Below are 24,077 nucleotides of genomic sequence, written 5' to 3'. Positions count from 1 at the left end.
GCGAAGCTGGAGATTGGAATCACTAGGAAGGAGGCCGACAACTCTGCAGTAAGATTGACAACAGTTAGTCCAGTTAACGTGGGAGACCCTGGCGTTGCATGCATCCAGTGGAAGATGAATACCTGGGCAAACAAGAAGCCTTATCACTGCGACAAGCCTCACAAGGCCATGACCAAGTTTGGAGAGTGGCCAAAACTTCCATATCTCGGCACTGGTCCGCAAATCACCGGCGTGGAGAGAATCCAGTGGCAAGTTCAGGACCCGGACGTGATCCTGGACGATCTGCGTTTCGAGGTGACGATTGAGACAAGGATGGTGCTGCTCCGCAAGGAGAAGGTCGTGAGCTTCTGTGGACTTGGGGAAGTTGCTTTCAGCGGAGAGTCGACTCAGATCAGACTGGTGCACAAAGCTGAGATGAAACTCATGAGAGTCTGATTGATCAAATGATAAAAGCAAAGTCTGTGAGACGACGATCCAGTCCAAAAGTCGATACGTACCAGTTGTGTTTCAAAAGCTGAGAGCAGAGTAAAGATCTCCAGAGACTGTAAAAGCTGCCCATTGATTGACAGTGTAAGCTGGAGCTCCCATGAAGTTCTTCGAGTGGATCATCGACTTCATCGCGGACTGCAAAGCCACGGCAATCTCCACACCCTTGCATGCCTCGGCATAAAATTTTTCCACAAGCAGCTGTGTTTCAAAGTCGTCCACGTTCCAGAGAGAAGCCACCACCACCGAAACCCCAGCGTCGTGGAAACACCGGCACAGCCCTGTTATCCCTTGCATTTCGATCTGTCCCAGGGCAGTGCTGCATCCACTCAGCACCACTCCGAAGCTCGCCACCTCTCTGTGACGGCGAAGTTTCTCTTCGATTTCTTCCATTGACAAGCTCCCGTCCTCCAGATGCAGAGCACCGCAAGGAAAGTTGTTGTTGATCGACGAGTGTCCCGCGATGTGGATCCAGCGACTGCTGGAAAACGAGTCCATCACTGCTGCACGAGTTGCTGCGGCAGCTTCGTCCATCTCACGGGCTCGCCTGCCTTGAAGACCCAATAAGAGATCCACCTGACATGATCCTCGTTGCATGAGCTTGTTGACCACGAGCACGGCCTCGTCTTCTGCCGATTCCAGCGAGTCGTCTGGATTTCCCACCACCATAGCCTGCTTGATGACCACCTGGTCGCTTTTGTTACCTATGAATCTCTCGACCATTCTCAGGGATGGCGAGTACGAGATTGCATACTTCTCCACCAGGTAGAGTCCGTCCTCCGGGTCCAGCAATGCAGCAAACGGCACCATCGCCACCACCTGTGAGCTCGTAAAACTCTGCAAGCTTTTCCTGGCAAATTTCAGAAAGACGTACCGAAGTTGGGATGACAACCAGCCGCTTTGGTTGGATTCGTTTGAGCTCCTCCGACCAGGGTGAGATGAGCAGCTGATGAAGCTCCTCCAGGCACTTCCTAATATCCTCGTCCTCGGCAAGGTTTCTCCGCATGTCGTAAACTTTGGAGTAGAGCTGTCCAACAGCCTGAGCGTGCCACCGGGCTTCTTCTTCATTTGGATTCAAGAGATAGCTGTGCATCTTACTTTGGCTGGGAAGCTCTACGAACGGATACACCCAGTCCCAAAGGTAGACGAGAAACACAGTGTCGTCTCTCGCCGACTTGTAGACCGCTTCCAGTTCTTCCCAGATGGTGTCCACGTTATCGATATCACGAGGCCCCGGACGTCTGCTCTCCTGCTGGTACCAGCACAGCAGATGTTTTTCCCGCTGCAAAGGCCGAAAAGCCTTTCTTCTCCTGGCTTTCAGGAGATCTCCAACAGTGAACATCCCTGCTAGATCCTGGTTTGCTGTAAGAATGCTGTCGATGATCGAGTCACAGTTGCGTTCTTGGAGTTTGTCGCCGTCTAGCTTGTTCCTGTGGGCATTTGCCTTTGCCAACTCCACCACAAAGCTCACAGCCTCCGTCATGTTGATCATTCGTACGCACTTGGAAGAGGTATTTTTGCTGCAGAGGTCCAAGAGTTGAGCAGTGCTGGATTCCCCTCCTTCAAGGTCGCCTCGGTGATAAATCTCGGCTGTCGCTCGGTTCCGGACGAGCTCCGCAGCTAGAGCGTTGTGATTGGCCTTCGGAACAAGCCCTTGCATGGAGACAAGCATTTGCAACTTCTCTTCTGCTTCCTGGGTTCCTTCGTGATTAGCTGAAAACTCCCTGGATAGCCGTGAAATCCCCAAGACAAGTCGAGCTGACTCCATGACATTTTCCATGACTTGCGGCCAGCAAACGGGATGACTCGTGTCCGGCTGTTGCGTTTCAAAGTATGAGAAGCTCTCGGGTAGCATGTCTGTCGAAAGTTGCTCCAGGATCTGGAGAGCTTCGAGGCTGGCCGCCTCGGCCTCGCCAAATCTCTTCTGAGCGAAGTTGATGCATGCATGCATCTCGTGGATTTGAGCAGCGACGTAACCCCCGGCATGGTTTCCCTGCAGCTTGTTGGCAAGTGCCTCGGCCTCATGAAGGTTTCCGGCGTAGAACTCAACTTGAAAGAGCTTGCAGAGTGCGTGTAGCGCCACATCCACTCTCTGGAGCTTCACAGCAGCCCAGTGCTGGATTCCATAAACCATTTGAGCCTGTTTCCTGCAACGAAAAAACTAAAGACAATTTACCCAGCAAAGATTTCGAAAGATCCCAATACCTGCTATGAGAAATCAGCTCCCGTTCTCCGAGATAAATATCTCCCAGCATCTCACTGGCCTGGCTAAGGAGATTGTAGCTTCTTGCAAGTTCCAAGCTCCTCCGAAACCAGCTCGTAGAATCGTCCGTGTTGCTGCTCTTGCTGGTACCCACGCCAACGTAAAAGCAGGCCCAGGCCTTGGCCTCGTCCAGAAGCTCGGGAGGGGTCCAAAAGTCCTTGACGAAATCGAGAACAAGGTGGTAGACTTGCGAAGGTGATTGGGATACTAGAAGTTGCGAAACGAGCATCTGGGTGTAGTCCAGTGCCCAGTAAGCTCCAGGACAGTCTTTGTACGCTTCCGTCTTGAGGTGCAAGTTGATGAAACCTCTCAAAGCGTCACATGGATCCAGGCGTTGATCGTCCAGAAGTCTCCTTATGCTTCGCAGCTCGGCCGAAACGTCCTTCACGGGATCACCGAGGATCTCAAAGAACCACGGCTCGTTCCACTGCTCTAGTTTCTCGAGCTGCTTGCTTTGGTTCCATGACAACGTGCTGCTGGCATGGTTCAGCTTCACTTTCTCCAGTAGAAATTCGTGAGCGAGATGGAGCCAGTGCTCTTTCTGCATGTACCAGTGGATCGATCGTTAGAACAGGAAAAAAATGAAAGTGACAATGAAAAAAGAAACCTGGAGCCGGAAGGAGATTGGTGGACCACCATGGAGACCAAGTTCACCTATTTGTTGGATTTTGTATGTGGCATCGATGAATACTGCTTGAGTCTCTCGTGGAACCTTGAGCCAAATGGGACAGATACTATCGATATGTGGTGGACAAATGATCTCTGGCTTTCCCATGGTTCACCAAAGCCCTGAGAAAAATCGCGATACCAGAAAAAATGCAAGCAAGAATGAAACGCACCCTGAAAGAGAACAACCGAAGACTTTAGTACCTGGCATTCTTAGATAAGGGATCGACGAAACCCCTCAATTCTACATCCCATACTGTGCGGGCGTTCTGATGGAGCTACAATCAATCAATCGAGCGAGAAGATAGCCGCTACCTCTCGGATCGATTCCAAGACCTTGTGGCGCTCTTCCCTCCCAGAAATATTTTCGTCTTCCTTGCCCTAAACATCGACGGCCAATATCGAGTGGATCGTTTAAAAAGTGACTGCTTGCCACGTCAGTAGCACAAGGAAAACTATAAATAATGTGGCGCGCCGCCATTGGTCCCCTTTATCATGTGTGACAAGACAAAACTATGGTGTGGAGAGCGCTCTTCCTCTTCTCGCTCGCGTTCTTGACATCGAGCTTCATATCATCCATCAACGAGCAATCGCCGCCGCGCCGCTACTTCGGCACCGCCACCGATCAAGGCCTCCGCCGCTACCAGGAGGACAGGATCTTGGCCGTGGCCAATCACACCCAGTTTGGAGTCTTCGGCGTGTTTGACGGCCACGGCGGCGCGCAAGCCAGCGATCTCGCCGCCTCGCTCTTCTATCCCAGGTTCGTCCGCCACCTTTCCTCCCAGGGTGGCGATCTCCGCCGCCATGCATTCGAGAAATCCCTGCGATCCACACTGGGCGACGTCGAGGACGCGGTTCTCGGTAACCAGATCACGGCCGGATCCACCGCGTGTGTTGCCGTTGTCACGTCCGAGTTCGTGCTGGTGGCCAACGTCGGCGACTCTCGAGCTCTCGTCTGCGCTGCCGGATCGCCCGCGAGCTCTCCACGCTTGAAAGCCGTGCAGCTTAGCCGAGACCACCACCCCGAGGTGCCCGAGGAGCGAGCACGGATCGAAGCGGCGGGTGGCCGGGTTGTTTTCACGGGGGCGGTTTACCGAGTGGACGGAGCTCTGGCCGTGTCTCGGGCCATCGGTGACGCGGAGTTTAAGTCGCATGGCGTGATCGCGACGCCGGAGTTCACGGAGTATAGCATCGCCGAGGCCGGGGCTGGATCCTACTTGCTGCTCACCTCGGACGGAGTGTTTGAGACCATGTCCAACGAGGAGGTGTGTAGGACGATGGGTAGCGGATCGACTTCCTTGGACGAAATGGCATCGAGGATAGTTCGAAGAGCCTTGAACAGGGGGAGCTCGGACAACGTTTCTGTGATTGTAGTTCCATTGTAAGTTTGGAAGAAGCACAGCTTAGTAGCTCATTCATTAGCAAGCAGGGATAGTCGATCCCGAAATTCTTGAGAACCTGTTACACAGATCTCTAAATTGATGCGAACACGATTCATATAAAGAGCGTGGTTCGATCTTATCCTCAGGCAAGAAAGGCAAAATCCTCACCACTTCGTCCACCTCCACATACCAAAGCAAAGATCCTCGGCTGAAAAGACGCGCATTCAGGACAGCGCTCATGATCGATCGCTCTCTCTCGATTCCATTGCCAAAAGCCCTAAAATCTCGAATGTACCGCCACGTGGAACTCGCGTGCCCTACATATCAGGAGGGACGTGGCGGCTGACACGGCAAACTAACTTATGGCCACCGAACGCTGTGCTTCCCATCGTCCCAAGTGAGCGACGAAAACGCCCATGGAAAAGAAATGGGCGCTTGTGAAGAACTCATGGCAATCGTCACGTTGAAGGAGAGCTTCTCCCCTTTGCTCGAGGAGTGTAGCTCCTGGGGAAAGACGGGGATGGCGAGCCGCGAATCGCTAGGAGCCTCGACTCGGGATCTGTAGATCGAGCTCGCGTCGCCGATGTTCGCTGGATCATGGCGCTCCTAACGACGCTGATGTAGAATCCGATGGAGGGATAGTTGAGGCTGGCGGGAGTGCTCTTGCGGCCCGTGCTGCACATGTAGAGGATGTAGTCCGAGGTAGCGGTCTCCTAGACCAGTCCCGGATCGATGGCTTTCATCGGCTGGATCACTCCGGCGCCAATGCTGAAGAAGCTTGCTGGCATTCCGTCGCTGTCGGTGTTGTCGAGAAAATCTCGCTAAAAAGTTTCGAGAGATAGCATCAGTCCCCGCTTTTGCTCATCGTGACAATGATCTCCTACCAGTTGTCATGATCGCAGACTTGATTGCTGCCGGACTCCATCTTGGATGAACCGACTTGACGAAAGCAGCAGTACCGGTTGCGTGAGGATAGGCGAAGGACGTTCCAGATGCAATAGCATAGTTCACGCGCACAAACTTCCCACTTGGATCCATTGCTGGACGCGCACCGCTCCATGCCGCCAAAATGCTCGCGCCTCGAGCACTCACGTCCGGCTGAGAAACATCCAAGGAAATCAGAATTGTGTCTTCCAGTGAAAACAAAAAAGCAAAGCAGCTTTGATCATGACGAGCATTACCTTTATAATGTCGGGACTGATAAAGCTGGGTCCTCTTGAAGAGGAACCTGCAGCAACTGGTGCGGGCTTTATAGGAAACACAGTTGAGTTCCTGAAAAAACAAGATATCAGTCAAGCAAACAACTTTGAAGTATTGACTCACGGTGTGATGTTTCGATCGATTGAGCTAGCACCAACAGTAAGTATCCAAGGAGCTACATTCGTCACTGTTCCGTTGAGCGGCCCAGAGTTTCCAGAAGTACTCGAGACTATAATGTCTTTCTCCAGACTATAACGTCTTTCTCCAGTGCATGGAAGGCACCAATCGCGATAATGTCGATGTTATACGGCAGAGTCACGTCTCCAAGTGAGAGCGAGATCACGTCCACACCGTCGTGAATTGTGTCGTCTAAAGCCGTTACAATGTTGATGTCGTAGCACTGGAACATCCAACACACTTTCTACGCAGAAATCCTGGCACTGCGAAAACCACCTCTTGCAATTCCTGAAGCCAGTCCCCCCATACTCGCGTTGGCCACTGCCATACCAGCGGCAATAGAACCTGTGGCCGTTCCATGACCACCGAAGTCTCTAGGATTACTGTATGCCACCGAAGCGTTTGGAGACAGGCCAGCTCTGTAGTATTTCGCACCTCACAAATTTCAGGAAAAAAGAAAGTGATGGAGTGCAGACGAACTGTCTCGTACCTGTTGCAGTGAACTACAACGGAAGCGTTTGTCTTTGGATCATTGACGCAGGAGCCCTTCCATGTCGCAGGAACTGGACTCATTCCATCATCACGGAAGCTTTCGGATTCAGGCCATATACCTTGTGCATTAGGAGTGTGACCCCTCGAAAGACGAATATTGAGTTCAAGTCAAGGAGTCCAATAATTACGTCACTGGAGTCCTCACCCAGAATTTTGTGCTCGGACGAAAGCGTTGCTGCTTTTGACTCTGCGTCGATCGGAAGGCCCAAGAAATCCCAGAGTGTAAAGAGAGATGAACACTGAGAACTTCCGGCATTCCTACAGATCAGGACAAAAACTGTTTAGATTAGACTGAAGTTTCCAGCACGTACTGGATAACTCGTCAGCTTGTTCTTTGGTAAGTCTGGCTGAGAATCCACTAAATACATATTTATAACTATAGATCATCGCTGCTGAGGCCGAGAGCAGAAAAATTAAAGAAAATAAACACGAAGGATCAAACTGGTAGTTCCTTGCGCGAGTAGATCATAGTGAGTTCTGGTCAGTGTTTCGGTCGATATGCCCTTTTGACCTCCAAGGTAGAAAATATACGGCTACAAGAGGAATAATAATCAAAGACCGATTAAAGTAGAGAAAATGAACAATAAAAACCTTTAACGAGCTCGAAACATCTCCTTTGCAGTAACGCAAAAAGAACACAAAAAGAAAGAATTGCATTTTGTGGTGAGAAACACTGCAGAGATTTAAATAAAGCAAAAGCGGCGGCTATCACTAGCAAATAACACAAGCTAAAGTGTACTACAGACAAATGATCTTATCATATTATCTAAAGGAATTGTTATTCAAAAAAAAAGTACCTTAACACGCAGGCATGACAGGAGGAGGGACAAGTTGTTCCGAGGGCTCATCCCCATTCTCGACTATAAGCACGATGCCCAATCCCACCGAGAGGTGGAAATCAAGATGGCAATGAAAATACCAAGCACCTAAAAGCACCCACAGCTTTTTAAAGGTAATGAAAGAGCTCCACAGAACGGAAGTACCTGGATTAGTAGCTAAGAATCTCAAAGCAGTCCACCCTCCCGCTGGAACCTGTACCGTGTTGTGCTTAGGAGGATCCCAGAGATTAAACGTCGAAGCCAGTGACGAGTTGTAGTTCCCAAGCCCACGTCCGACCACAAAAAAGTCGAAACCATGGAGGTGCATGGGGTGAGACTCCGCTACCACAAGACTTGTCCCTTGAAGAATAACCTGCATCCTCGTTCCATACTCCACAACGTGCACCTTAGTTCCCCGGACAGCGTTGAGATTAGCAGGCGGAGGCCCAGTGTAGTCGAAAACAACAGGAGGATACTGTGGGAAGTCGGTGGTGTAGACTCCAGAACTGGCACCGGTGTAGAAAGCCTCGAGTATGGAGGTGTTCGGATGGACGTAGCTTATGTTGTTCATGGATGCTCCGGCCCGCCCCTCAAAAAACTGGCAGCTTTCCTCTGATGCGTCCGGAGGACAGTCGAGGACGTTCATCGACACCGTTATCACCATCTCTTTGTCGATTTCTGTAGGAACCGCCCCCTCGACGAGCCCCAGTACCTTGTCCTCAAACTCTGTCACAAAAGCTGTGTCGAAGTGGCCAGGAAGATCTGGTAAATCTGCCGGAACGTCGGACGAGTCACCAACTTCGAGTATTGCGGAACTTGTCGTGTTGTCAATAGGTATACTCGGAGCCGCACTGTATGCTCGGGCAGCCATAAGGTATGAACCGACGTCACTTCCAGTAGTGATCAGCACGTTCATGCTCTGGCCTGGTCCGATTACCACTGTGCTCGTGTTAAAAGGTTTAACATACGAGGCGTCGATCTCGATCACTTCAAGGGTATGATTTGCAATACCAAAGAACATCTCGATCTGCATTGCAGCGTTGACAAGGCGCAGGAGATGTGTGTTGCTTTCTGCTACCCTTACACGAGCGGTATCTGTGGACAACTATCAGTTCATATAGCAATGAGTGTGCCTGCATACCTGACTCTGAGCACCCACCATACAGGAGGCCGGGAAGCCCGTTTATCGTCAATGCATCTGATATGTTTGGTGGTACACCAGCTGCTGTAGCTTCGTCCACCATCGCAGAAACATCAGAGTTCCACCATTGTCCTGGAAAATCATGTAAGAAATACGCAAAGAAGTTAGACATACCAAGAATGATAGTGTGCTCCTCTGGGAGAGGATTAGAACTAGGCTGTATTATAAAAGCTCCGTAAACGGTAGCTCTGAGCCAGCCTGCGTGTGCATGCCACCATAAGGTACCCCGCTGACCAACAACCGTGAAGTTGTACGTAAAGGAATTTCCAGGCTGAATGGGACACTGTGTGACGTACGACGGACCATCGAACCAGCATGTCCGCTTTTGATACACACCATGCCTACCATTCCAGTCGTCTCTTAAAATCAAGCTCAGAAAAAAAAGGAAGAAAGAAACGCTTTCTAGCACTTACCAGTGAATGCTGATGCCAGAACTCGCTTTGTTTGTTACTTCAATAATCACTCTATCCTCTTCATCTACTTCAATTTGCGGGCCTGGAAACTCGCCGTTCACAGTAACAATCGTTCTGGTTCGACAGAGTCTAGTGATAGTCTTATTCTCTACCTGCAAGAGAAACTATTACTCGGAAAGCCTCCTAGATCAAGGCTTACAGTAAAATAGTAGTGTTTAGTTGAAGAATGAACAGTTTGAAAAGTAGTCGCTACAAGAAATAATATTGTTAGAATCGACATAACAGTCTAAATAAACATTCAAAACTTACCTTGCTATATATTCAAGTCTATCCACCCTCCGTTCTCATTTTGACCATTCACACCACCTCAGTGGGATTCAGGAGTTGCGTGAGTGACTACAATTACTCTTGCCACACTAAAACAATGGATAGAATCAAGACTTTCATGCCCCACGGCAACTCCCATGCAGTGTTAGAGATTAAAACGAATGGTCATGATCATTACCAGAGAAGAACCTCTACAAGTATTTTACAGCCGCAAGTACACTCAGCACAAATCCCGACGAGCTTAGAAAACTGTATGTAAAAAAGATCCTGCATGCCATATATGAGCCCGCGTGTTCGAAATAGACAAACTACAAACCTGCCATCTGGACGCGGCTTCTTCGATAGTCAAAAGGTGCTGCACGAGTTGTACAATTCCGAAACAAAAATGCTTGCAGCTCGGTAGTTAGCCAAACACTCCTGCCCCAAACTCGCCCCGTAACTCACGCCTTCTTTGTTCTTCGAGTGGATCCGGGCTTTTCATGGCTCTTCTCAGTCTCCTGGCAGACGATAACCATAATAGCCACGTAATGTTCTTCTCTACTGAACAATGTGTACCTGTCCTGATCGCTTCGTACTGGAAAAGTCGGCATAAGCTCTTTCATTTTTGGAAGTGGAACTTCGTCAAACCATTCGTGATTCAACGCTTCTTCAGCTGTAATTCTCTGCAAATTCCTGGAGTCAGTTAGGAGGCCTTGCCGTGTGGAATAAATACCTTCGATGGATCGTAGGTAAGGAGTTTGTTAAGCAAGTCATAACCCTTCTCGGATAAAGCCGGTCTTCCTCCAAAAGCAACTGGAGGAAACTTTTCCCGAAGCCTATTATACCTATCAAAGATTACACCAGTTAGAATTGCCGAGTCCCAGGACAAACGAAACTCACGGTTGGCGCACAAAGTTGCATTTGACCCCTGGCAAGTTTACAAAATTGGGCCAGATCTTCTCATTTGGCGTTCCTAATGTCTTAAATATCTGCAGTGTAGAAAGACACAGATATATTGTAGATGTACTTCAGAATTACTGACCTTGTCCAGCTGGTCTATTTCAGACTTCCCGGTGAACAAAGGTTCTTTGGCGAGGAATTCTGCCATAATGCAACCCAAGGACCACATGTCAATGGCAGCATTGTATTTCTTTGAGCCGAGAAGCAGCTCGGGGGCCCTAGAACAGGTTTCAGACTTCCATCTATGTGCTCTGAAAAGGAATGCATACCTGTACCATAACGTGACTACCATGCGTGTGTACGTCTTAAGAGGACTACCATATTGTCTTGCCAAACCAAAGTCACATATCTTCAAATCTCCACGGTTGTTTAGTAGGAGATTTGAAGTCTTTAAATCCCTGAAAAGATCGCTTGTTTACAGTAAGACCAAAAGAAAAAAGAAAACAGAAAGGAAAGATAGAAGGCATACCTATGCAAAACCCAGTTGTCGTGCAGATACTTGACGCCTTCGAAGAGCTGTAGCATCAGACACTTCGCCTCACTTTGAGTAAAAGGCTGCTTCATGGCGTCCATCAATCCTTTCAAATCGTGCTCCATATACTCCATCACCATGAAGATGCTGTCCAAGTTGCTGCCGACCACCACTTCCTTGACATCCACGATCGATGGATGGTGAAACGAGAGAAGAACGTTGATTTCCCGTAGAGACGTCATGGGGAATCCTTCTCTCTCGTGGTCCATCTTCACTCTCTTGAGGGCGACAATCTCTCCACTTTTCTTGTCCCGAGCACGATAGACGACCCCGTAAGTCCCCTCGTCGATTTTGTTAAGCCTCTCAAACTCGTCCACGCTTCGGCAGCCTCGCAGCATATCAATACTACGTAGCTGCGGGGGCGGCGATCGATCGTCATAGTCCGAGTCCGACCCCGAGCGCTCGTCTGGAGCACTACCATCGTCGTCGCTAAGTTCCACAAGCTCTTTCTCGTTAAGTTCCTGCTCGTACCGCTGCTCCTCATCTCGGCTCCCGGAATTGTCCTGAGCACAACCACCACCGCTGGAGAGCACATCGGTGTCAATCGGCTGTGTTTCATCCTCTCCAGCAGCAGCCGCCTCGGAGAATCTAGACAAGGGCGGCGCCGCATCAGATTTTCTGCCGTCGTCAAGGTCCCAAACAATGGGAGAGTACTTCCTCTTCCTCGAAATCCCATCGTCGCCCTCTACGTCCCTGGAATCCGTGGCAATGTAGGCCCTGACTCCATTGCGCTCATTGTCTGGTCTATCCCTATCGAGATCCATGCCCCTCACCAGATGCATCTCCTGCTAGTCCCTAAGCTACTGCGATCCATCCAGCTCGATCGGGCGGGAGCAGGAGAGCTAGCGCATTTGGAACTTACCGGCGAGCGCCACGAGCCCTAAAACACAGAGTGAAGAAGCCCTAGACCCTAGACGTAAAATATTACCCTTTCTAACCTTTGGTCTAATCATTATTGCATTTTATGTTTCTCGATTCTTTATGAGAGGAGGAAAGAAAGTTCTCGTCTATCGACGAGGAGGATTTCTAGGTACTTAAAACGTTTTCTTCTATCGGGTAAGTGTTAAAATGGAAGAGCGTGAAGCAAAGCGACCGCGCCTGAATCCGGCGCCGCTGCTCGTTTTTGCCCACGGCGCTGGGGCTCCGTCCTCATCCGACTGGATGATCAGGTTTGTCTCTCCGGATCTTGCTTTAATCCTCTTTTTCTTTTTTCTTTCTTTTGGCAAGATGGAAGAACCTGTTGGCAACGGCGACCAACGCCGTGGATGTGATAACATTCGACTATCCCTGTAAGAAGCAAGCTCTTGGGTCTTCTTTCTTATTCTTTTTCTTCTTTCTTGGAAGATCTTTCTGGAGGAAAGAAGGGTGCTCCACCCAAGGCCGAGAAGCTCGTCGATTTCCATCTCCAGCAAGTTAACAAGGGCGTGGAGAAATACCCAGGACACCCAGTAGTTCTCGTGGGCAAATCTATGGGTTCAAGGTTCTTTTCTTTTTTCCTCTTGTCATCTTTATACAAGTTCTTCTCCATTTTCACAGGGTGGGTTGCATGGTAGCTGCGAAAGCTGGCTCACACCAGATAGCTGCTGTAATATGTCTGGGTTATCCGCTTAAGGTATAGTTCTCCTGTTTATATAGCCTGGTATGTAATCCATCCGGTGTCCAGGGAAGCAAGGGATCGCTTAGAGATCAAACCTTGCTTGAAGTTCCAGTACCAACAATGTTCGTCCAGGTACTTGCGATCAACCATCACTGTGAACTTCACAGCTCTCTTTTGTTCTTTTTCGTTTTGGCAGGGGACCAAAGACACGATGTGTCCGCTCGATAAGCTCCACAGCGTCGTCACAAAGATGCCAGTCAAGACCTCTCTCCACACCATCGAAGGAGGAGACCACTCCTTCAAAGTCCCAAAGAAGGTGCTTGACAAGAACAGCACAACGCAGGAGTCCCTTGAGCTCCACGCCGTAAATGCGATCCAGCTGTTCCTCGCGGACTCCCTGTGCATGCAATGAGCCTAGCATGTGAGTAAACAATTCTCTTTAAAAATTCTCGACTTGGGAGGCTCCAAGCGAGAGAACTCAATGAGCTCCTGCTTGGCCATTCTTCACGTCGCAGGCCAATCGGTTGCAAAACCAGGTTACAGTAATTAAATTGGTGCCACTGTGTACGACGTCCATTGTAGCGTAGCGTTCGATCATGATACCATGTTTAAAGGTGCCACTTTGTGCGACGTGCACTGTACAGTAGCGTTGAGATCAGGGTTGGCATCTGATTTCATGTTTAAAACTAGCAAACTGCCGAGCCACTGACTCGCATTGCATGGCATGCTCTCACGCTTGTCATGCTGCCTTGCAATTCTTCGTTTTCAGTTGCCATTTTGATGTTGATTGATTAACAGCATTTGTTGTCAATTCTGAAGTGTATAGAAGGTATGAGCAGCCAGTTGTGGAGCTTCATGTGGTGGAATGGAAGGTAAATGCTTAAACTGCAGAATAACAGGAGCGTGATCTGAACCATCCAGTTTTAAGCTTCTCCCACCACTCCATCTGCCATAGAGAGACATCAACACTGGCAACAACTAGTCTGTCTTTTTTGCGTACCTCGGAAGAGTGTCCAGCTTTGCACGCTTAAACTCGAGAAGAATGTCACACATATCTGTTCCACACTTTGCAAATCCGTCACAGCTACTATTGCCATGCTATCCATCAGGAGACTGACAATGGCCAGCGCAGGGACCAGCAATAAGAACGTGATCAATACGACTGCCGTAGTTAAACTCCTCCGCACCCGATGCCTGAGACCAGCAAGTGTAAGCCTCTGCTCTGAACAACATGTTTATAAGCACATATGTTTTGGCCAGACAAAAACCGTGAAGAGTTACCTTTCAGGATGAAACACGCGAAACGCGTCTGAAAACGCACCACCTCGCTCACCAGCAATGATCTAAACCATTGACGGCTCCTATTAAAATGAACATGTTAAAAAAGTACTAGAAATCAGTGAGTGACTTACGGATTGGTATCAAATTCTGGGCCAGGGTCACAGGAGTTGATAGGATATGGAGAAATGTTCAAGTCACCCACGATAATAATCCTCCTGCCTTGTTTTAAGATGCTTTCCAGCCTACACTGCGAAAGATTCACAACAAACAGCAACGCATCTGTCAATACCTGTAGCATAAAGTCCTGCCGTTCAACGTCTCCACAGCCAACATTAGGACCATAGATATTGAAGAGTACTAGGTAGAAAGAATCCATCAACAAACAGAACAGAACAATCAGTGCGAATGAAAGCAAGGAAGCTCCATACCAAAATACCCGTGGTCCGTGACGATGCATCGGCCTTCGTTGTCCAAGTCGAGAAGTTCCTGCCTCGTAAATCCTTCCAAGGTTAGAATTGGATCGTAGCTTCCAAGCCAGAACTCTTTGTCACCTTCACCAGCTTTGGCACTAGTCAACTTCCTCGGCAGCCACAGGCAACGCTACATTGTTTCCACACACCACCTTGCAAAACGTAGCCACACCTGACCAGCAATGCGCTTTAATCCCTTGCCAAGGGAGAACAAAAGTTCTAACTCGCAATGTCTGTAGTCGAAGAATGCAAAAAAAACCAAAATCTTTAATACCTAGTGATGTGATTCTTACCTGAGTAGCCCAGGCGGCCTTTCTTCACGGTGCGCGAGCAAGAGAAGAAGGATTCGTTTCCTTGCGCTGTGGCAATATCCGCGGTGACCTCCTGCCTGCGAATCTTAGTCTCCTAGCTCGAGAACATAGAATGAATCAGCAAGAACAGCTAGAGCCAATCCAAAATCCAATCTCTCGGAGGCATATGATGTTTGCGTCGAGCGAGTCCAAGAAGGACCGCAGCGATCTCGCCGGAGACAATCGCGCTCTCAGTCCATTCACATTGTAGCTCATGTTTACTTATAGCCTATCAAAGAGTATCACGAGAAATAGAATACAATGTATTAACCACTATCTCACTCAACTTACACTGGCACTGGATTGCTTGAACATGAGATACGCTGTGAGAAGTGGCTCCAAATTTCCGTCCATGATCACCGTCTCCACAATCCTTGTAAGGATTTGTAAGGATGGAAGACGTAGTTTTTTATTTGCTGTCCCCAGACCGCCTTGACAATGTCTCCTTGAATCTCTTTGATCTCGGCGGCCCTTTGTTCCTCGAGAATCACCAGGAGCTTGGATTGAGTAGCGCGATTGCTTTTATTTTTTACTTTAGTTAGAATGTCTTAGAGCACTAGATCTTTAGAAACATCATGAATGTGCATGACACGAACAGCAGTCTGCCCGCGTTTGCCTCCATATACTTTCAAGGTCTTTTCGGGTATCTCCTCGATCTCGCATCACTGTCTGTGAAGAGAAGCAACCGTTGAGACAGGAGTTTCGACGAAACTAAAGATTGTGTCGTAGACCTTTAGAGTTGAAAGGCGATTGTCTCACCAGCCTATGCGTTGTTTTACATACATTTCAGTACAGGATTGGGCTGAGATGCTTCTAAGGATGTACCAGCGATGGGCTACCAGGTCGGGCTTTAAGTCGACTGTGGTGGAGGGTCTCCTGGTGAGGAAGCTGAGATTAAATCGGCCACACTCGAGATCCACGGGGATATGCGTATGATTATATCTCTGGGGAGGCATCTCAAACCTTGGAAATAGATATCAGCAGACACTGTTCAGTAATAGTGATCCGAGCTTGTCATAATTTCCAGACAAGAGCTTGTTTAGCTCGAACCTATCCAGTGCCGCGGTGATCCATGAGACCGTCTCCGCGGCTTCCATTGGAGAGTATTTTCTTTGCTTTGGAACACTTTTCCCAAAAGGCAGGATCGCTCGCTTCGTTCTCCAGGTCAGCCTGAATAGCTTACTGTTGCTCCAGGTCTACCCAATCGAGGAGCTGACGAACTCGCGCGGCACGTGGAATCTCTTGAAGAGTACTTGTGCATTGTCTACTTCTGCATTGTCAACTCTTATGCATGTGAGTAAAGTGGCATACGCATACATAAGTTTATGCGTTGTCTAGCGCGCTTGCTAATTGCTTACCTTTACAAAGCGAAAGCAAAAGAAAAAGAAAAATATTTGCCATGATTGATGCCACTTTGTACGACGTGCACCGTAGGGTTGCGTTGCGATCAGAGTATCTGATTTCATGTTTGAAGCCAAGCAGCATGCCAAGCCACTGACTCATCTTTGCTAGCCACTTCCAAGTTGTCATTTGGATGTTGATTCATCAACGACATTTGTTGTAATTTCTGAGGGTATTCCATTGTCAGTTATGGGGGAGCCAAAGCAGGCCCGGATAGATGATTACGAGAATTTGGGAAGCATTCGCTTTGAGAGTTGGAACCATTGGGTGTCGAGTGTGAGTCAGCTGAAGGAACAGAGATACAGAGCAGCAAAATTCGATTCAGAAGACTTCAAAGGCTTGCGCAACCTGCTGCTGCTGGAGGACAACACTCTGGAGCACGTATTCGTGTGGAGGGAGGGCTACCACAAAGTGGAGGGGTTTCTAGAAGCAGCTGTGTCCAAGCTGAGCAGCCTTAGAATTAGACACAAATTTGGTGAGGAGGTGATTCGCAGCTTGGATGATGCTATTGCTGCTGCCAAGCACAAGGGGATGCCAATCAAGCTCAAGACGCTTTTTCTATATTCCTGTGCTGTAGATTTAGATGCTTTAGCAGAATCAACACTTCCAAAGTATTTAGAACGTCTGGAGCTTAAACAATGCGATTGCTCGCCCCACCTGGAGAAGCTGCTGCAAGATCCAGCCTGCAAGATCTGGGAGCTGTCCCTGGATCAGAATGAATACTTGACCCCTGCCCTCTTTCAGGCTCGAACAAGTCTACGGAAGCTTAGGCTGGTCAACACCCCAAATGATCAGGCGCTACTCAGCCAAATCTGCGGATCAATAGAAGGCCTTGGAATTTCAAATGTGGCCAGCCATGAGGAGATCTCCCTGCTGGCAGAATGCATAAACAACAATGCCAAGTGCAAGCTCTGGTTCCTGGAGTTAGAATCAATCGATCCAGTAACTTTAATGAAGCCCGTGGGTCAGTTACTGGCGAGCCCATATTGCAAGCTTGAAAGTGTCTCCTTGTCTCCGTTATGGGAAAGTCCTCAACTTATTTTTCTCAGGAGTGAATTTATAAGAAATTCAAGACTTCAAGGTGTGGTTCTCAGCAGCTTGGAGGCTAACTACAGCAGCCGGATCCAGAGACTGCAAATTGGAGGCAAATGGGCTTCTAAAGTGCAGGAGGGCAGGTGGTTGAGGGTAAAGTACCGGAATGCTCTATTTCAGAAGAGCCCCGTTTTTGCAAAAAGCACTCCAGTCACACCATCAACTGCCAAGCTGTTCATGTGCGGCCACACTGCCTCGGGCAAGACCACCATCTCCACCAATCTTGTCCGCACCTGTGCAGCCCTCCGGCAGTGCGTCAAGCCGCCGCGTCAGGATCATGCATCATCAACAGTGGGAATTGAGAGGAGGACTCTCAGATTTGGAGAGAGGAAGAAACTCCTGATCTACGATCTGGGAGGCCAGGAGGTCTACCACGCTTTTCATCACTATTTCCTCAGGGGCAGCGACAAAGATCTCTTCATGGTGGTGTGCAAGGTTGGAGGTCCTGGAGGTGACTTGGAAACAGAGCTCCAATACTGGTTTCGCTTCATAGCGGCCCACCAATCTGCAACACCAGCTAGGAAACCCACCATTTTCTTAGTACTCAACATCTTTGTTCGTGATAACCGTTTCTTGGTAGAAGCTCGAGCAGCTGCGACGACACTGTTACTCAAGTATAAGGACAAGCTAGACTTTGTTCAGGGCCAACGTGGTGATCACTATTTCGAGGTGAATGGGTTGAATGCTCGTCAGGTACAGAAGGAACTGAAGCCCAAGCTCGCGATAGCAGTGGACGAAATGATAAATAAACTTCCTGTGATTCCCTGGACTTGTGATGAGGTTATCAGAAGGCGGGGTTCATCCACACCATGGTATCATATCCACACACGGGCACAAACACTTGTCCAACAGAGGGTGGTAGACCTACATGAGATGTCCAAGGCTTGGTTCAAGGAGGAGAAAGAAGATCAGGCATTTGCTGCACAATACACATTCATCTGCTTACATGACATGGGAGAAGCTGTCTACTTTGGGGCAGATGACACATATCAAGACAGGGATCCAAACGACAAAGAAGCTGCATTGATTGTCAACAATGCAGTTCTAGACATGCCATGGTTTCTCCACACTGTGTTAGGAATTTTCATTCCTAAGCAAGACAGAAACGATACGATGAAGTGGGGGGAACCCAAGTGGTCTACTGTGAAAGCAGTACAAGAGCTCAAAACACTTGGAGAGACTGCGGAGGGCAACATCTATTTCCTGCTCAAGCTGCTCTGTGAGATGGGGGTTTTGATTCCTGATGGCATGACTAGCTGGGAGATAAGGTGGTCAGAGCCACGAAATCGGCCAGAACACCTCATTGTGCCTGCATTATTGTGTGATGAGTTCAGTGGATGGATTGAAAGCGAGCAAACATATGATTGTTGGGGTCGGAGATTGCAAGCAGACGACACTATGAAGGGCTTCGTTCTTCTCCCATCAGGTAATTATGCTGGATTACTTGTTGGATTAGACTAATACTGATTGAAAGCAGGACTATTTGCAGTTATTCAAGCTAAGGTGAAGGAGATGTGTGACAAATGGGGCCATGGAAGTGAGCTTGGTGCAGGTTGGGTTTCATTTGAAGAGGATCGCATTCAAGTTCTGGTTACTGTTGGTGGGGATTATAAGCATTGGACAGATAGGCAATGGGTGGATATTATGTTGATGGTGCCCAAGCAGGAAGAGAGGGGACTCAAAGGGGAGCAGTTCATGAAGGAGATACGAGATTGTGTAGTAAAGGAAACTAATAGGGCCTGTCCTTTCATCAAGCTTGAAGAACATGTTTTGAATCCAGGGAAGGTAAGACAGTTTGGAAAAGCATCAGGACAAGAGGGATCATGCAGCAAGAGCTCTTGGACACTGCAAGAGGTCAAACAGATGGTAGCCAGGGAGGGCTTTGATTATCACTTTACCTGGGGTTTTGGTGACTCCACAAGTGCCTTGGAACTCTTGATGCCAAGTGAAGTCAACGAGATTATTCAGCCACGTAAGCATGCTGTTGAAGAGGTTGTCAAAGAATACAACCAGCACATAGTGTCAGTGTACCAAAACCAGCAGCTACAGCTTGTGCAGGTCGAGATCCCAAAGTTTGAAAGTGATGACATGAGCAACCTTGCTAACTTTTGCTACCAATTACACAAGCATCAACAGAAATCTATGCAGGGGATTCAGATATATATGGAGGACTTTAAGGTCTCCATAACAGATATCAAAGAATCTTTACAAAAGCTGCAAAAGGGCCTGAAGGACACAGAAAACGCATTGATCAAGAGCTGCTCATCACTGTTGGAATCCATTAAGCTGGAGTGTCCGAAACTCCCGCACCTTACAATGGAGTCAAATCTGTTGCTAAAATATTCACCACTGATTGGGAAACGGGCAAATATTAGCTACTTATGTGAGCATACAAGCGGCTGTCACCCAGTTGATTTGAAGAAGTACCCAGGAGTACCAATCACTATCCCAAATCAATGGTTCAAAAAGTATAGCAACGTCTTCGTCCCAGGCATCACAATGTGTTTCACCCTTGCAAAGCTCGGTAAAGTGGCATCGCCAGTGGGAGGGGAGCTGGTCGGTACCTTGATTGAGCTTGGTGCAAATGGCTTGAAGGCTACAATTGACTCCTGCTTTGAAGGCGATCTCAATAACAGGTTGCAACCAGCATCAAAAGATGACATTATGGAGTTGTTTGAGTATGTGAAAAAGAATTCACCTCAACGATATGGCGAGGACCGAATCTTGATGATGAAGAAGTGCTTTGGACTCGTCAAAAGTCCATGTGGCTGGGTCTGTGAAGATCACCATTATTGAAGAAGAAGGGCACAGGCTTTGTAAAACTACTAAAATGAAGAAAAGGAGTTTGTATTCAAAGAAAAAAAACAAAAGAAAGCAGGTGGAATGTTTTTGCTGATATGCCTGGGTTATCCATAGTTCATGTATTGTATGTCGATTAGAGATCAAACCTTAAGACCTCTCTCCACACCATCGGACACTCCAAAGTTTCCACAAAGCAACGGTGCAAAGGAGTCCTGCGATTTAGCTGTTCCTCAGTTACTCCCTGTGCACGCATGAGCCTAGCATGTAAGTAAAAAATTCTCATTGAAAATTCTAGACTAGGGAAAGAGCCAGCAAACTTTCTCAATGAGCTGCTGCTTGGCCATTCTAGTCTTCGCAGGAGCGGCCGCCAGCCTCCTGGCCTGTGCTCGAGGATCGGACGAGGACTCTTTTGTGTGAGAGATGCAGAAACTCCCTCATTCCGGTTCCACAATCTCTACTCGAGGCATCATCGCCATCGATCTCGACTCAGTCGTCTCCTTCGCCTGATGCGTAACAAGGAAACTAACAAAGCCTTGTTCGTCGCAAGGTAGGCCATTTTGTACAGTAAAAGGACAAAGAAACAGAGAAAAAGAGGAGCCATTCTGGAATGGCACTCAATTCTGTATTAAACTTTTAGTTCAACACGAATTGTATTCTTGTATTTTGAATGCACCAACCCGATCTGAGAGAGAGAAGGGAAGTTGGTTGGACTGGAGCATGAAGAACACGTGGAGTGAATTAGGTAACGTATAAGATGATATGATTTAATTTTTTCAAATTTAGGGTTCAGAATTTTTTTGAATATGTTTAAGATTATATGATTTACTTTTGTCAAATTTAGGGTTCATGGCTATGACGAGCTTGGCGCCTGAAGAAGAAGAAGAAGAGGCCCCCGTGGAGAATGTAGCGCCACCCCAGCAGGCGGCCACCACTTCTGATCTGTTTAATTGCCTTCACGCCATCTTGAATCAGGTAGAGCTAGCCTTCAAGTCTGTGGAATTGATTGGTGCTACCTCCTTTGAATTGGCAGTTCGAGGAGGCTGAAGGGGCTGCCGATTTGGAGCTCCGGGACAAGCTCAGTGATCTCTTCGCCGAAACGAGCAAAGTTCCTGCGCCTGCGGAGGATGTAAGAGGTTTTTTTTTTTTAACCTTCTTGTTGTTCACTGAGTGTGTGTGTTTTGTTTGTGTATAGATCGAGAACCAGCTTAGCGATTTGAGCGAGAGGATGGGACTCTTGGAAGCCAAAGTCGCGGAATTGGCCCAGGACGAAGAGGCCGAGAGCCTCTTGAGAGAGACTTCTAAGCTGTGGATGCCAGTCATCACGGGGGAGCGATCAAACGCCATGGCCTCGTCGCCTCCAGACGAAAGTAGATAGTACTTTCAAAGCTCACACATCTTTGAGGCTTCCATTGACAGCTTAGCTTCCAAGACATAGATCCTCGACCATCTTCGTACTTGAAGAAAGCTTGGAAGCCATTCAAGATGTCCAACAAGATTCTTCGAGGACGATAATAACGTGTAACAAGTTGAGGTCGCTCGTCACAGAGCTCCTCTTTGTTCAGAGGGGTGATCCAGGCCGGGAACATGTTCGTGTTTCCTCGGGTCGTCCACTTTCAGCTCAACGTTGCGAAGGAGGTAGCTGTGGGGATCGGCGCGTTTAACAGCCAGAATCTGGGAACTTCCCAAGAGCGACGACGTGATTGCCAAGGCGTTCCAGTTCTCGGAACGCGAGCTTGTGAGCGAGCTCAGGAAACTCATAATAGAAGTACCTGTGTTAAGACGCTCTCACCTAAGCAGCGAAGCTGAGATATAACAATCGGTGTACTCGAATGCACGTTAATAGCTTAGATATAGAAGCAACTTTTCACTTCTTTCTTGTCCTGGACGAAGACCACTGAAAATGATCGCACCTCGCTTCAGGATTGGAAGCTGGGCCCTGCTCGAAACAACGAATAAATTATGAAGAATCTTTCAAGGAAGATCACCTTTGCTCGAGCACAGACGTAGAAACCACGGCCAAGATTGGGACCAGCCTTCTTAACTGTTCTCACGACACAAGGCTCACCGTGTCCCTTGCACAATGGAAGATTTCGCGACATCAGGCTCTTCAGTCTTTCCCAGCCTGCTGCAGATTTTTCCAAGCTTTGCTGAGAGCTTTCCGTCGGTGTTTCATCTGACATATCCATCAGACTGGCACTCTCCCCGCAAGCTGCAACCTCTGAGCAGTTGTTATTGTCGCATGATTCAGGTGATTGCTGGATTTCATCCGTAAGGCTGGAGCTCTGCCCATGCACTGCGACCTCTGTGCAGCTCATTTTGTCAGAAGATTCATGCCTTTGATAGCAAAACCGTGTCAATCTGCTTTGTGACAGCCTCTGTAGTTTCCTGCTGCCCGTTTCCTGTGTAAAAGCGGGCTTGGAAACATTTCGGCTTGTATCAGGCTCCGTGTTAGCTGTTGCTTTGTCGTTGAGCTTTTGGAAAATGGAAACTGCACCAGTCAGCGCTAGCGGTTGTCAGAAACGTCCTTCGCTATAAGAAGTTACTTACCGATACTTTGCTGACGACCGCGGAGCTCAGGCATAAATCGAGCAGCCAGTTGTGGAGCTTCATGTGGTGGAATGGAAGGTAAATGCTTAAGCTGCAGAATAACAGGAGCATGATCTGAACCATCCAGTTTTAAGCTTCTCCCACCACTCCATCTGCCATAGAGAAACATCAACACTGGCAACAACTAGTCTGTCTTTTTTGCGTACCTCGGAAGGGTGTCCAGCTTTGCACGCTTAAACTCGAGAAGAATGTCACACATATCTGTTCCACACTTTGCAAATCCGTCACAGCTACTATTGCCATGCGATCCATCAGGAGACTGGCAATGGCCAGCGCAGGGACCGGCAATAAGAACGTGATCAATACGACTGCCGTAGTTAAACTCCTCCGCACCCGATGCCTGAGACCAGCATGTGTAAGCCTCTGCTCTGAACAACATATTTATAAGCACATATGTTTTGGCCAGACAAAAACCGTGAAGAGTTACCTTTCAGGATGAAACACGCGAAACGCGTCTGAAAACGCACCACCCTCGCTCACCAGCAATGATCTAAACCATTGACGGCTCCTGTTAAAATGAACATGTTAAAAAAGTACTAGAAATCAGTGAGTGACTTACGGACTGGTATCAAATTCTGGGCCAGGGTCACATGAGTCGATAGGATATGGAGAAATGTTCAAGTCCCCCACAATAATAATCCTCCTGCCTTGTTTTAAGATGCTTTCCAGCCTACACTGCGAAGGAAGAAAAAGGTTCACAACAAACAGCAACGCATCTGTCAATACCTGTAACACTTGGTAAAAGTTGAGCTTAAAGTCCTGTCGTTCAGCGTCTCCACAGCCAACATTAGGACCATAGACATTGAAGAGTACTAGGTAGAAAGAATCCATCAACAAACAGAACAGAACAATCAGTGCGAATGAAAGCGAGGAAGCTCCATACCAAAATGCCCGTGATCCGTGACGATGCATCGGCCTTCGTTGTCCAAATCGAGAAGTTCCTGCCTCGTAAATCCTTCCACGGTTAGAACTGGATCGTAGCTTCCAAGCCAGAACTCTTTGTCACCTTCACCAGCTCTGGCACTAGTCAAGAGACCCGTAAAGCCTTCCTCGGCAGCCACAGGCAACGCTACATTGTTTCCACACTCCACCTTGCAAAACGTAGCCACACCTGACCAGCAGTGCGCTTTAATCCAATGCCAAGGATGAAGAAAAGTTCTAAATCGCAAAGTCTCTACCCAGTCCAACAATGCAAAACAATACCAAAATCATACCTGAGTAGCCGAGGCGGCCTTTCTTCACGGTGCGCGTGCAAGAGAAGAAGGATTCGTATCCTTGCGGCGTGGCAATATCCGCCGTGAGCTCCTGCCTGCGAATCTTAGTCTCCTAGCCCGAGAACAAAGAACAAATCAGCAAGAACAATCGAAAATCCAATCTCTCACCTGGAGGCATATGATGTCTGCGTCAAGCGAGTCCAAGAAGGCGCGCAGCGATCTCGCTGGAGACAATCGCGCTCTCAGTCCATTCACATTGTAGCTCACGATCCTCATTTCCCCGCCCAGCCACGGAGGAGCTCAAACG

At 48.4% G+C, this 24,077-nt stretch overlaps 9 protein-coding genes and 1 long non-coding RNA gene across 16 annotated transcripts; 4 read left to right on the top strand and 6 right to left on the bottom strand.

The window, feature by feature from the left end:
• Positions 1 to 326: 326 nt before the first annotated feature.
• On the bottom strand, positions 327 to 3,789 carry LOC9650238. 3 transcript variants are annotated; one of them, XM_024665792.1, is made up of 7 exons: positions 3,731 to 3,789; positions 3,620 to 3,684; positions 3,357 to 3,538; positions 2,692 to 3,290; positions 1,361 to 2,633; positions 498 to 1,305; positions 340 to 431 (listed from the first exon to the last, which is right to left on the bottom strand). In XM_024665792.1, the coding sequence occupies exons 3-6, from the start codon at positions 3,522 to 3,524 to the stop codon at positions 508 to 510; spliced, it is 2,838 nt and encodes a 945-aa protein (XP_024521560.1). In that variant the 5' UTR covers positions 3,525 to 3,538; positions 3,620 to 3,684; positions 3,731 to 3,789; the 3' UTR covers positions 340 to 431; positions 498 to 507. The 3 variants fall into 3 exon arrangements, with proteins under 3 accessions (XP_024521561.1, XP_024521560.1, XP_024521559.1); XM_024665793.1 differs by having other exon boundaries at positions 327 to 409; positions 3,620 to 3,789; XM_024665791.1 differs by having other exon boundaries at positions 3,620 to 3,789.
• A 141-nt stretch (positions 3,790 to 3,930) lies between these two features.
• Positions 3,931 to 5,078, top strand: LOC9650212 (probable protein phosphatase 2C 10). The gene has a single exon (XM_002991999.2). The coding sequence runs from the start codon at positions 3,931 to 3,933 to the stop codon at positions 4,798 to 4,800; it is 870 nt and encodes a 289-aa protein (XP_002992045.2). The 3' UTR covers positions 4,801 to 5,078.
• Positions 5,079 to 5,984: 906 nt separating this feature from the next.
• On the bottom strand, positions 5,985 to 6,709 carry LOC112343015. The gene is made up of 3 exons (XR_002991148.1): positions 6,665 to 6,709; positions 6,121 to 6,593; positions 5,985 to 6,069 (listed from the first exon to the last, which is right to left on the bottom strand). It is a non-coding gene; the product is annotated as an uncharacterized LOC112343015 (long non-coding RNA).
• Positions 6,710 to 6,973: 264 nt separating this feature from the next.
• Positions 6,974 to 9,574, bottom strand: LOC9650211 (laccase-4). 3 transcript variants are annotated; one of them, XM_024665786.1, is made up of 7 exons: positions 9,358 to 9,574; positions 9,159 to 9,310; positions 8,686 to 9,086; positions 7,710 to 8,639; positions 7,524 to 7,652; positions 7,318 to 7,337; positions 6,974 to 7,259 (listed from the first exon to the last, which is right to left on the bottom strand). In XM_024665786.1, exons 1-5 carry the CDS (start codon positions 9,436 to 9,438, stop codon positions 7,525 to 7,527), a joined length of 1,692 nt encoding a protein of 563 aa, XP_024521554.1. In that variant the 5' UTR covers positions 9,439 to 9,574; the 3' UTR covers positions 6,974 to 7,259; positions 7,318 to 7,337; position 7,524. The 3 variants fall into 3 exon arrangements, with proteins under 3 accessions (XP_024521554.1, XP_024521555.1, XP_002992018.2); XM_024665787.1 differs by lacking the exons at positions 6,974 to 7,259; positions 7,318 to 7,337 and having other exon boundaries at positions 7,481 to 7,652; positions 8,686 to 8,817; positions 8,860 to 9,086; XM_002991972.2 differs by lacking the exons at positions 6,974 to 7,259; positions 7,318 to 7,337 and having other exon boundaries at positions 7,481 to 7,652.
• Positions 9,575 to 9,637: 63 nt separating this feature from the next.
• On the bottom strand, positions 9,638 to 11,851 carry LOC9650237 (cyclin-dependent kinase G-2). 2 transcript variants are annotated; one of them, XM_024665789.1, is made up of 8 exons: positions 10,894 to 11,851; positions 10,694 to 10,822; positions 10,507 to 10,642; positions 10,365 to 10,453; positions 10,198 to 10,309; positions 10,041 to 10,147; positions 9,802 to 9,982; positions 9,638 to 9,752 (listed from the first exon to the last, which is right to left on the bottom strand). In XM_024665789.1, exons 1-7 carry the CDS (start codon positions 11,736 to 11,738, stop codon positions 9,889 to 9,891), a joined length of 1,512 nt encoding a protein of 503 aa, XP_024521557.1. In that variant the 5' UTR covers positions 11,739 to 11,851; the 3' UTR covers positions 9,638 to 9,752; positions 9,802 to 9,888. The 2 variants fall into 2 exon arrangements, with proteins under 2 accessions (XP_024521557.1, XP_024521556.1); XM_024665788.1 differs by lacking the exon at positions 9,638 to 9,752 and having other exon boundaries at positions 9,820 to 10,147.
• Positions 11,852 to 11,935: 84 nt separating this feature from the next.
• On the top strand, positions 11,936 to 13,127 carry LOC9645236 (KAT8 regulatory NSL complex subunit 3). Its single transcript, XM_002991998.2, has 6 exons — positions 11,936 to 12,125; positions 12,184 to 12,245; positions 12,301 to 12,436; positions 12,493 to 12,568; positions 12,620 to 12,685; positions 12,750 to 13,127. The coding sequence occupies exons 1-6, from the start codon at positions 12,025 to 12,027 to the stop codon at positions 12,963 to 12,965; spliced, it is 657 nt and encodes a 218-aa protein (XP_002992044.1). The 5' UTR covers positions 11,936 to 12,024; the 3' UTR covers positions 12,966 to 13,127.
• Positions 13,128 to 13,570: 443 nt separating this feature from the next.
• Positions 13,571 to 15,008, bottom strand: LOC9650236 (DNA-(apurinic or apyrimidinic site) lyase 2). Its single transcript, XM_024665775.1, is given in 8 exon segments — positions 13,571 to 13,775; positions 13,835 to 13,886; positions 13,889 to 13,914; positions 13,966 to 14,191; positions 14,263 to 14,320; positions 14,412 to 14,476; positions 14,598 to 14,709; positions 14,946 to 15,008. Coding segments are annotated over 8 exon segments (726 nt in total). The 3' UTR covers positions 13,571 to 13,651.
• A 1,054-nt stretch (positions 15,009 to 16,062) lies between these two features.
• Positions 16,063 to 19,981, top strand: LOC9650235 (protein TORNADO 1). Of its 2 annotated transcripts, none has more exons than XM_024665794.1 (2): positions 16,063 to 18,573; positions 18,637 to 19,981. In XM_024665794.1, exons 1-2 carry the CDS (start codon positions 16,245 to 16,247, stop codon positions 19,941 to 19,943), a joined length of 3,636 nt encoding a protein of 1,211 aa, XP_024521562.1. In that variant the 5' UTR covers positions 16,063 to 16,244; the 3' UTR covers positions 19,944 to 19,981. The 2 variants fall into 2 exon arrangements, with proteins under 2 accessions (XP_024521562.1, XP_002992043.1); XM_002991997.2 differs by having other exon boundaries at positions 18,625 to 19,981.
• Positions 19,982 to 20,789: 808 nt separating this feature from the next.
• LOC9645235 lies at positions 20,790 to 21,735 on the top strand. The gene is made up of 3 exons (XM_002991996.2): positions 20,790 to 20,921; positions 20,980 to 21,075; positions 21,142 to 21,735. Exons 1-3 carry the CDS (start codon positions 20,796 to 20,798, stop codon positions 21,322 to 21,324), a joined length of 405 nt encoding a protein of 134 aa, XP_002992042.1. The 5' UTR covers positions 20,790 to 20,795; the 3' UTR covers positions 21,325 to 21,735.
• LOC9645234 (DNA-(apurinic or apyrimidinic site) lyase 2) lies at positions 21,701 to 24,073 on the bottom strand. The gene is made up of 10 exons (XM_024665795.1): positions 23,939 to 24,073; positions 23,771 to 23,882; positions 23,440 to 23,667; positions 23,283 to 23,368; positions 23,116 to 23,231; positions 22,984 to 23,064; positions 22,703 to 22,924; positions 22,497 to 22,648; positions 21,935 to 22,437; positions 21,701 to 21,885 (listed from the first exon to the last, which is right to left on the bottom strand). Exons 1-10 carry the CDS (start codon positions 24,044 to 24,046, stop codon positions 21,814 to 21,816), a joined length of 1,680 nt encoding a protein of 559 aa, XP_024521563.1. The 5' UTR covers positions 24,047 to 24,073; the 3' UTR covers positions 21,701 to 21,813.
• Between the last annotated feature and the right edge of the window lie 4 nt (positions 24,074 to 24,077).

Source organism: Selaginella moellendorffii, unplaced genomic scaffold, assembly GCF_000143415.4.
Source record: "Selaginella moellendorffii unplaced genomic scaffold, v1.0 SELMOscaffold_127, whole genome shotgun sequence".
Classification (NCBI taxonomy): domain Eukaryota; kingdom Viridiplantae; phylum Streptophyta; class Lycopodiopsida; order Selaginellales; family Selaginellaceae; genus Selaginella; species Selaginella moellendorffii.
This window is presented reverse-complemented; position numbering and strand designations above follow the sequence as displayed.

Bases quoted from the DNA above. Each gene is read 5' to 3' on its own strand.
- LOC9650238 (XM_024665793.1), bottom strand. From the start codon at position 3,524: ATGGGAAAGCCAGAGATCATTTGTCCACCACATATCGATAGTATCTGT. The intron at 3,291-3,356 runs GTTTCTTTTTTC...TGGTACATGCAG, and splicing joins CAATCTCCTTCCGGCTCCAG to AAAGAGCACTGGCTCCATCT. The intron at 2,634-2,691 runs GTATTGGGATCT...TTTTCGTTGCAG, and splicing joins GAGCTGATTTCTCATAGCAG to GAAACAGGCTCAAATGGTTT.
- LOC9650212 (XM_002991999.2), top strand. From the start codon at position 3,931: ATGGTGTGGAGAGCGCTCTTCCTCTTCTCGCTCGCGTTCTTGACATCG.
- LOC9650211 (XM_024665786.1), bottom strand. From the start codon at position 9,438: ATGTCGATTCTAACAATATTATTTCTTGTAGCGACTACTTTTCAAACT. The intron at 9,087-9,158 runs GTAAGTGCTAGA...CTGGAATGGTAG, and splicing joins TCTGGCATCAGCATTCACTG to GCATGGTGTGTATCAAAAGC. The intron at 7,653-7,709 runs GTACTTCCGTTC...GGGTGCTTTTAG, and splicing joins ATTCTTAGCTACTAATCCAG to GTGCTTGGTATTTTCATTGC.
- LOC9650237 (XM_024665788.1), bottom strand. From the start codon at position 11,738: ATGCATCTGGTGAGGGGCATGGATCTCGATAGGGATAGACCAGACAAT. The intron at 10,643-10,693 runs GTATGCATTCCT...AACCTGTTCTAG, and splicing joins GTAGTCACGTTATGGTACAG to GGCCCCCGAGCTGCTTCTCG. The intron at 10,310-10,364 runs GTGAGTTTCGTT...AATCTTTGATAG, and splicing joins TGCAACTTTGTGCGCCAACC to GTATAATAGGCTTCGGGAAA.
- LOC9645236 (XM_002991998.2), top strand. From the start codon at position 12,025: ATGGAAGAGCGTGAAGCAAAGCGACCGCGCCTGAATCCGGCGCCGCTG. The intron at 12,246-12,300 runs GTAAGAAGCAAG...CTTTCTTGGAAG, and splicing joins GATAACATTCGACTATCCCT to ATCTTTCTGGAGGAAAGAAG. The intron at 12,569-12,619 runs GTATAGTTCTCC...TCCGGTGTCCAG, and splicing joins GTCTGGGTTATCCGCTTAAG to GGAAGCAAGGGATCGCTTAG.
- LOC9650235 (XM_002991997.2), top strand. From the start codon at position 16,245: ATGGGGGAGCCAAAGCAGGCCCGGATAGATGATTACGAGAATTTGGGA. The intron at 18,574-18,624 runs GTAATTATGCTG...GATTGAAAGCAG, and splicing joins CTTCGTTCTTCTCCCATCAG to GACTATTTGCAGTTATTCAA.
- LOC9645235 (XM_002991996.2), top strand. From the start codon at position 20,796: ATGGCTATGACGAGCTTGGCGCCTGAAGAAGAAGAAGAAGAGGCCCCC. The intron at 20,922-20,979 runs GTAGAGCTAGCC...TTGAATTGGCAG, and splicing joins TTCACGCCATCTTGAATCAG to TTCGAGGAGGCTGAAGGGGC. The intron at 21,076-21,141 runs GTAAGAGGTTTT...GTTTGTGTATAG, and splicing joins TTCCTGCGCCTGCGGAGGAT to ATCGAGAACCAGCTTAGCGA.
- LOC9645234 (XM_024665795.1), bottom strand. From the start codon at position 24,046: ATGAGGATCGTGAGCTACAATGTGAATGGACTGAGAGCGCGATTGTCT. The intron at 23,369-23,439 runs GTATGGAGCTTC...CTTTCTACCTAG, and splicing joins CACGGATCACGGGCATTTTG to TACTCTTCAATGTCTATGGT. The intron at 22,438-22,496 runs GTAAGTAACTTC...TGACTGGTGCAG, and splicing joins CGGTCGTCAGCAAAGTATCG to TTTCCATTTTCCAAAAGCTC.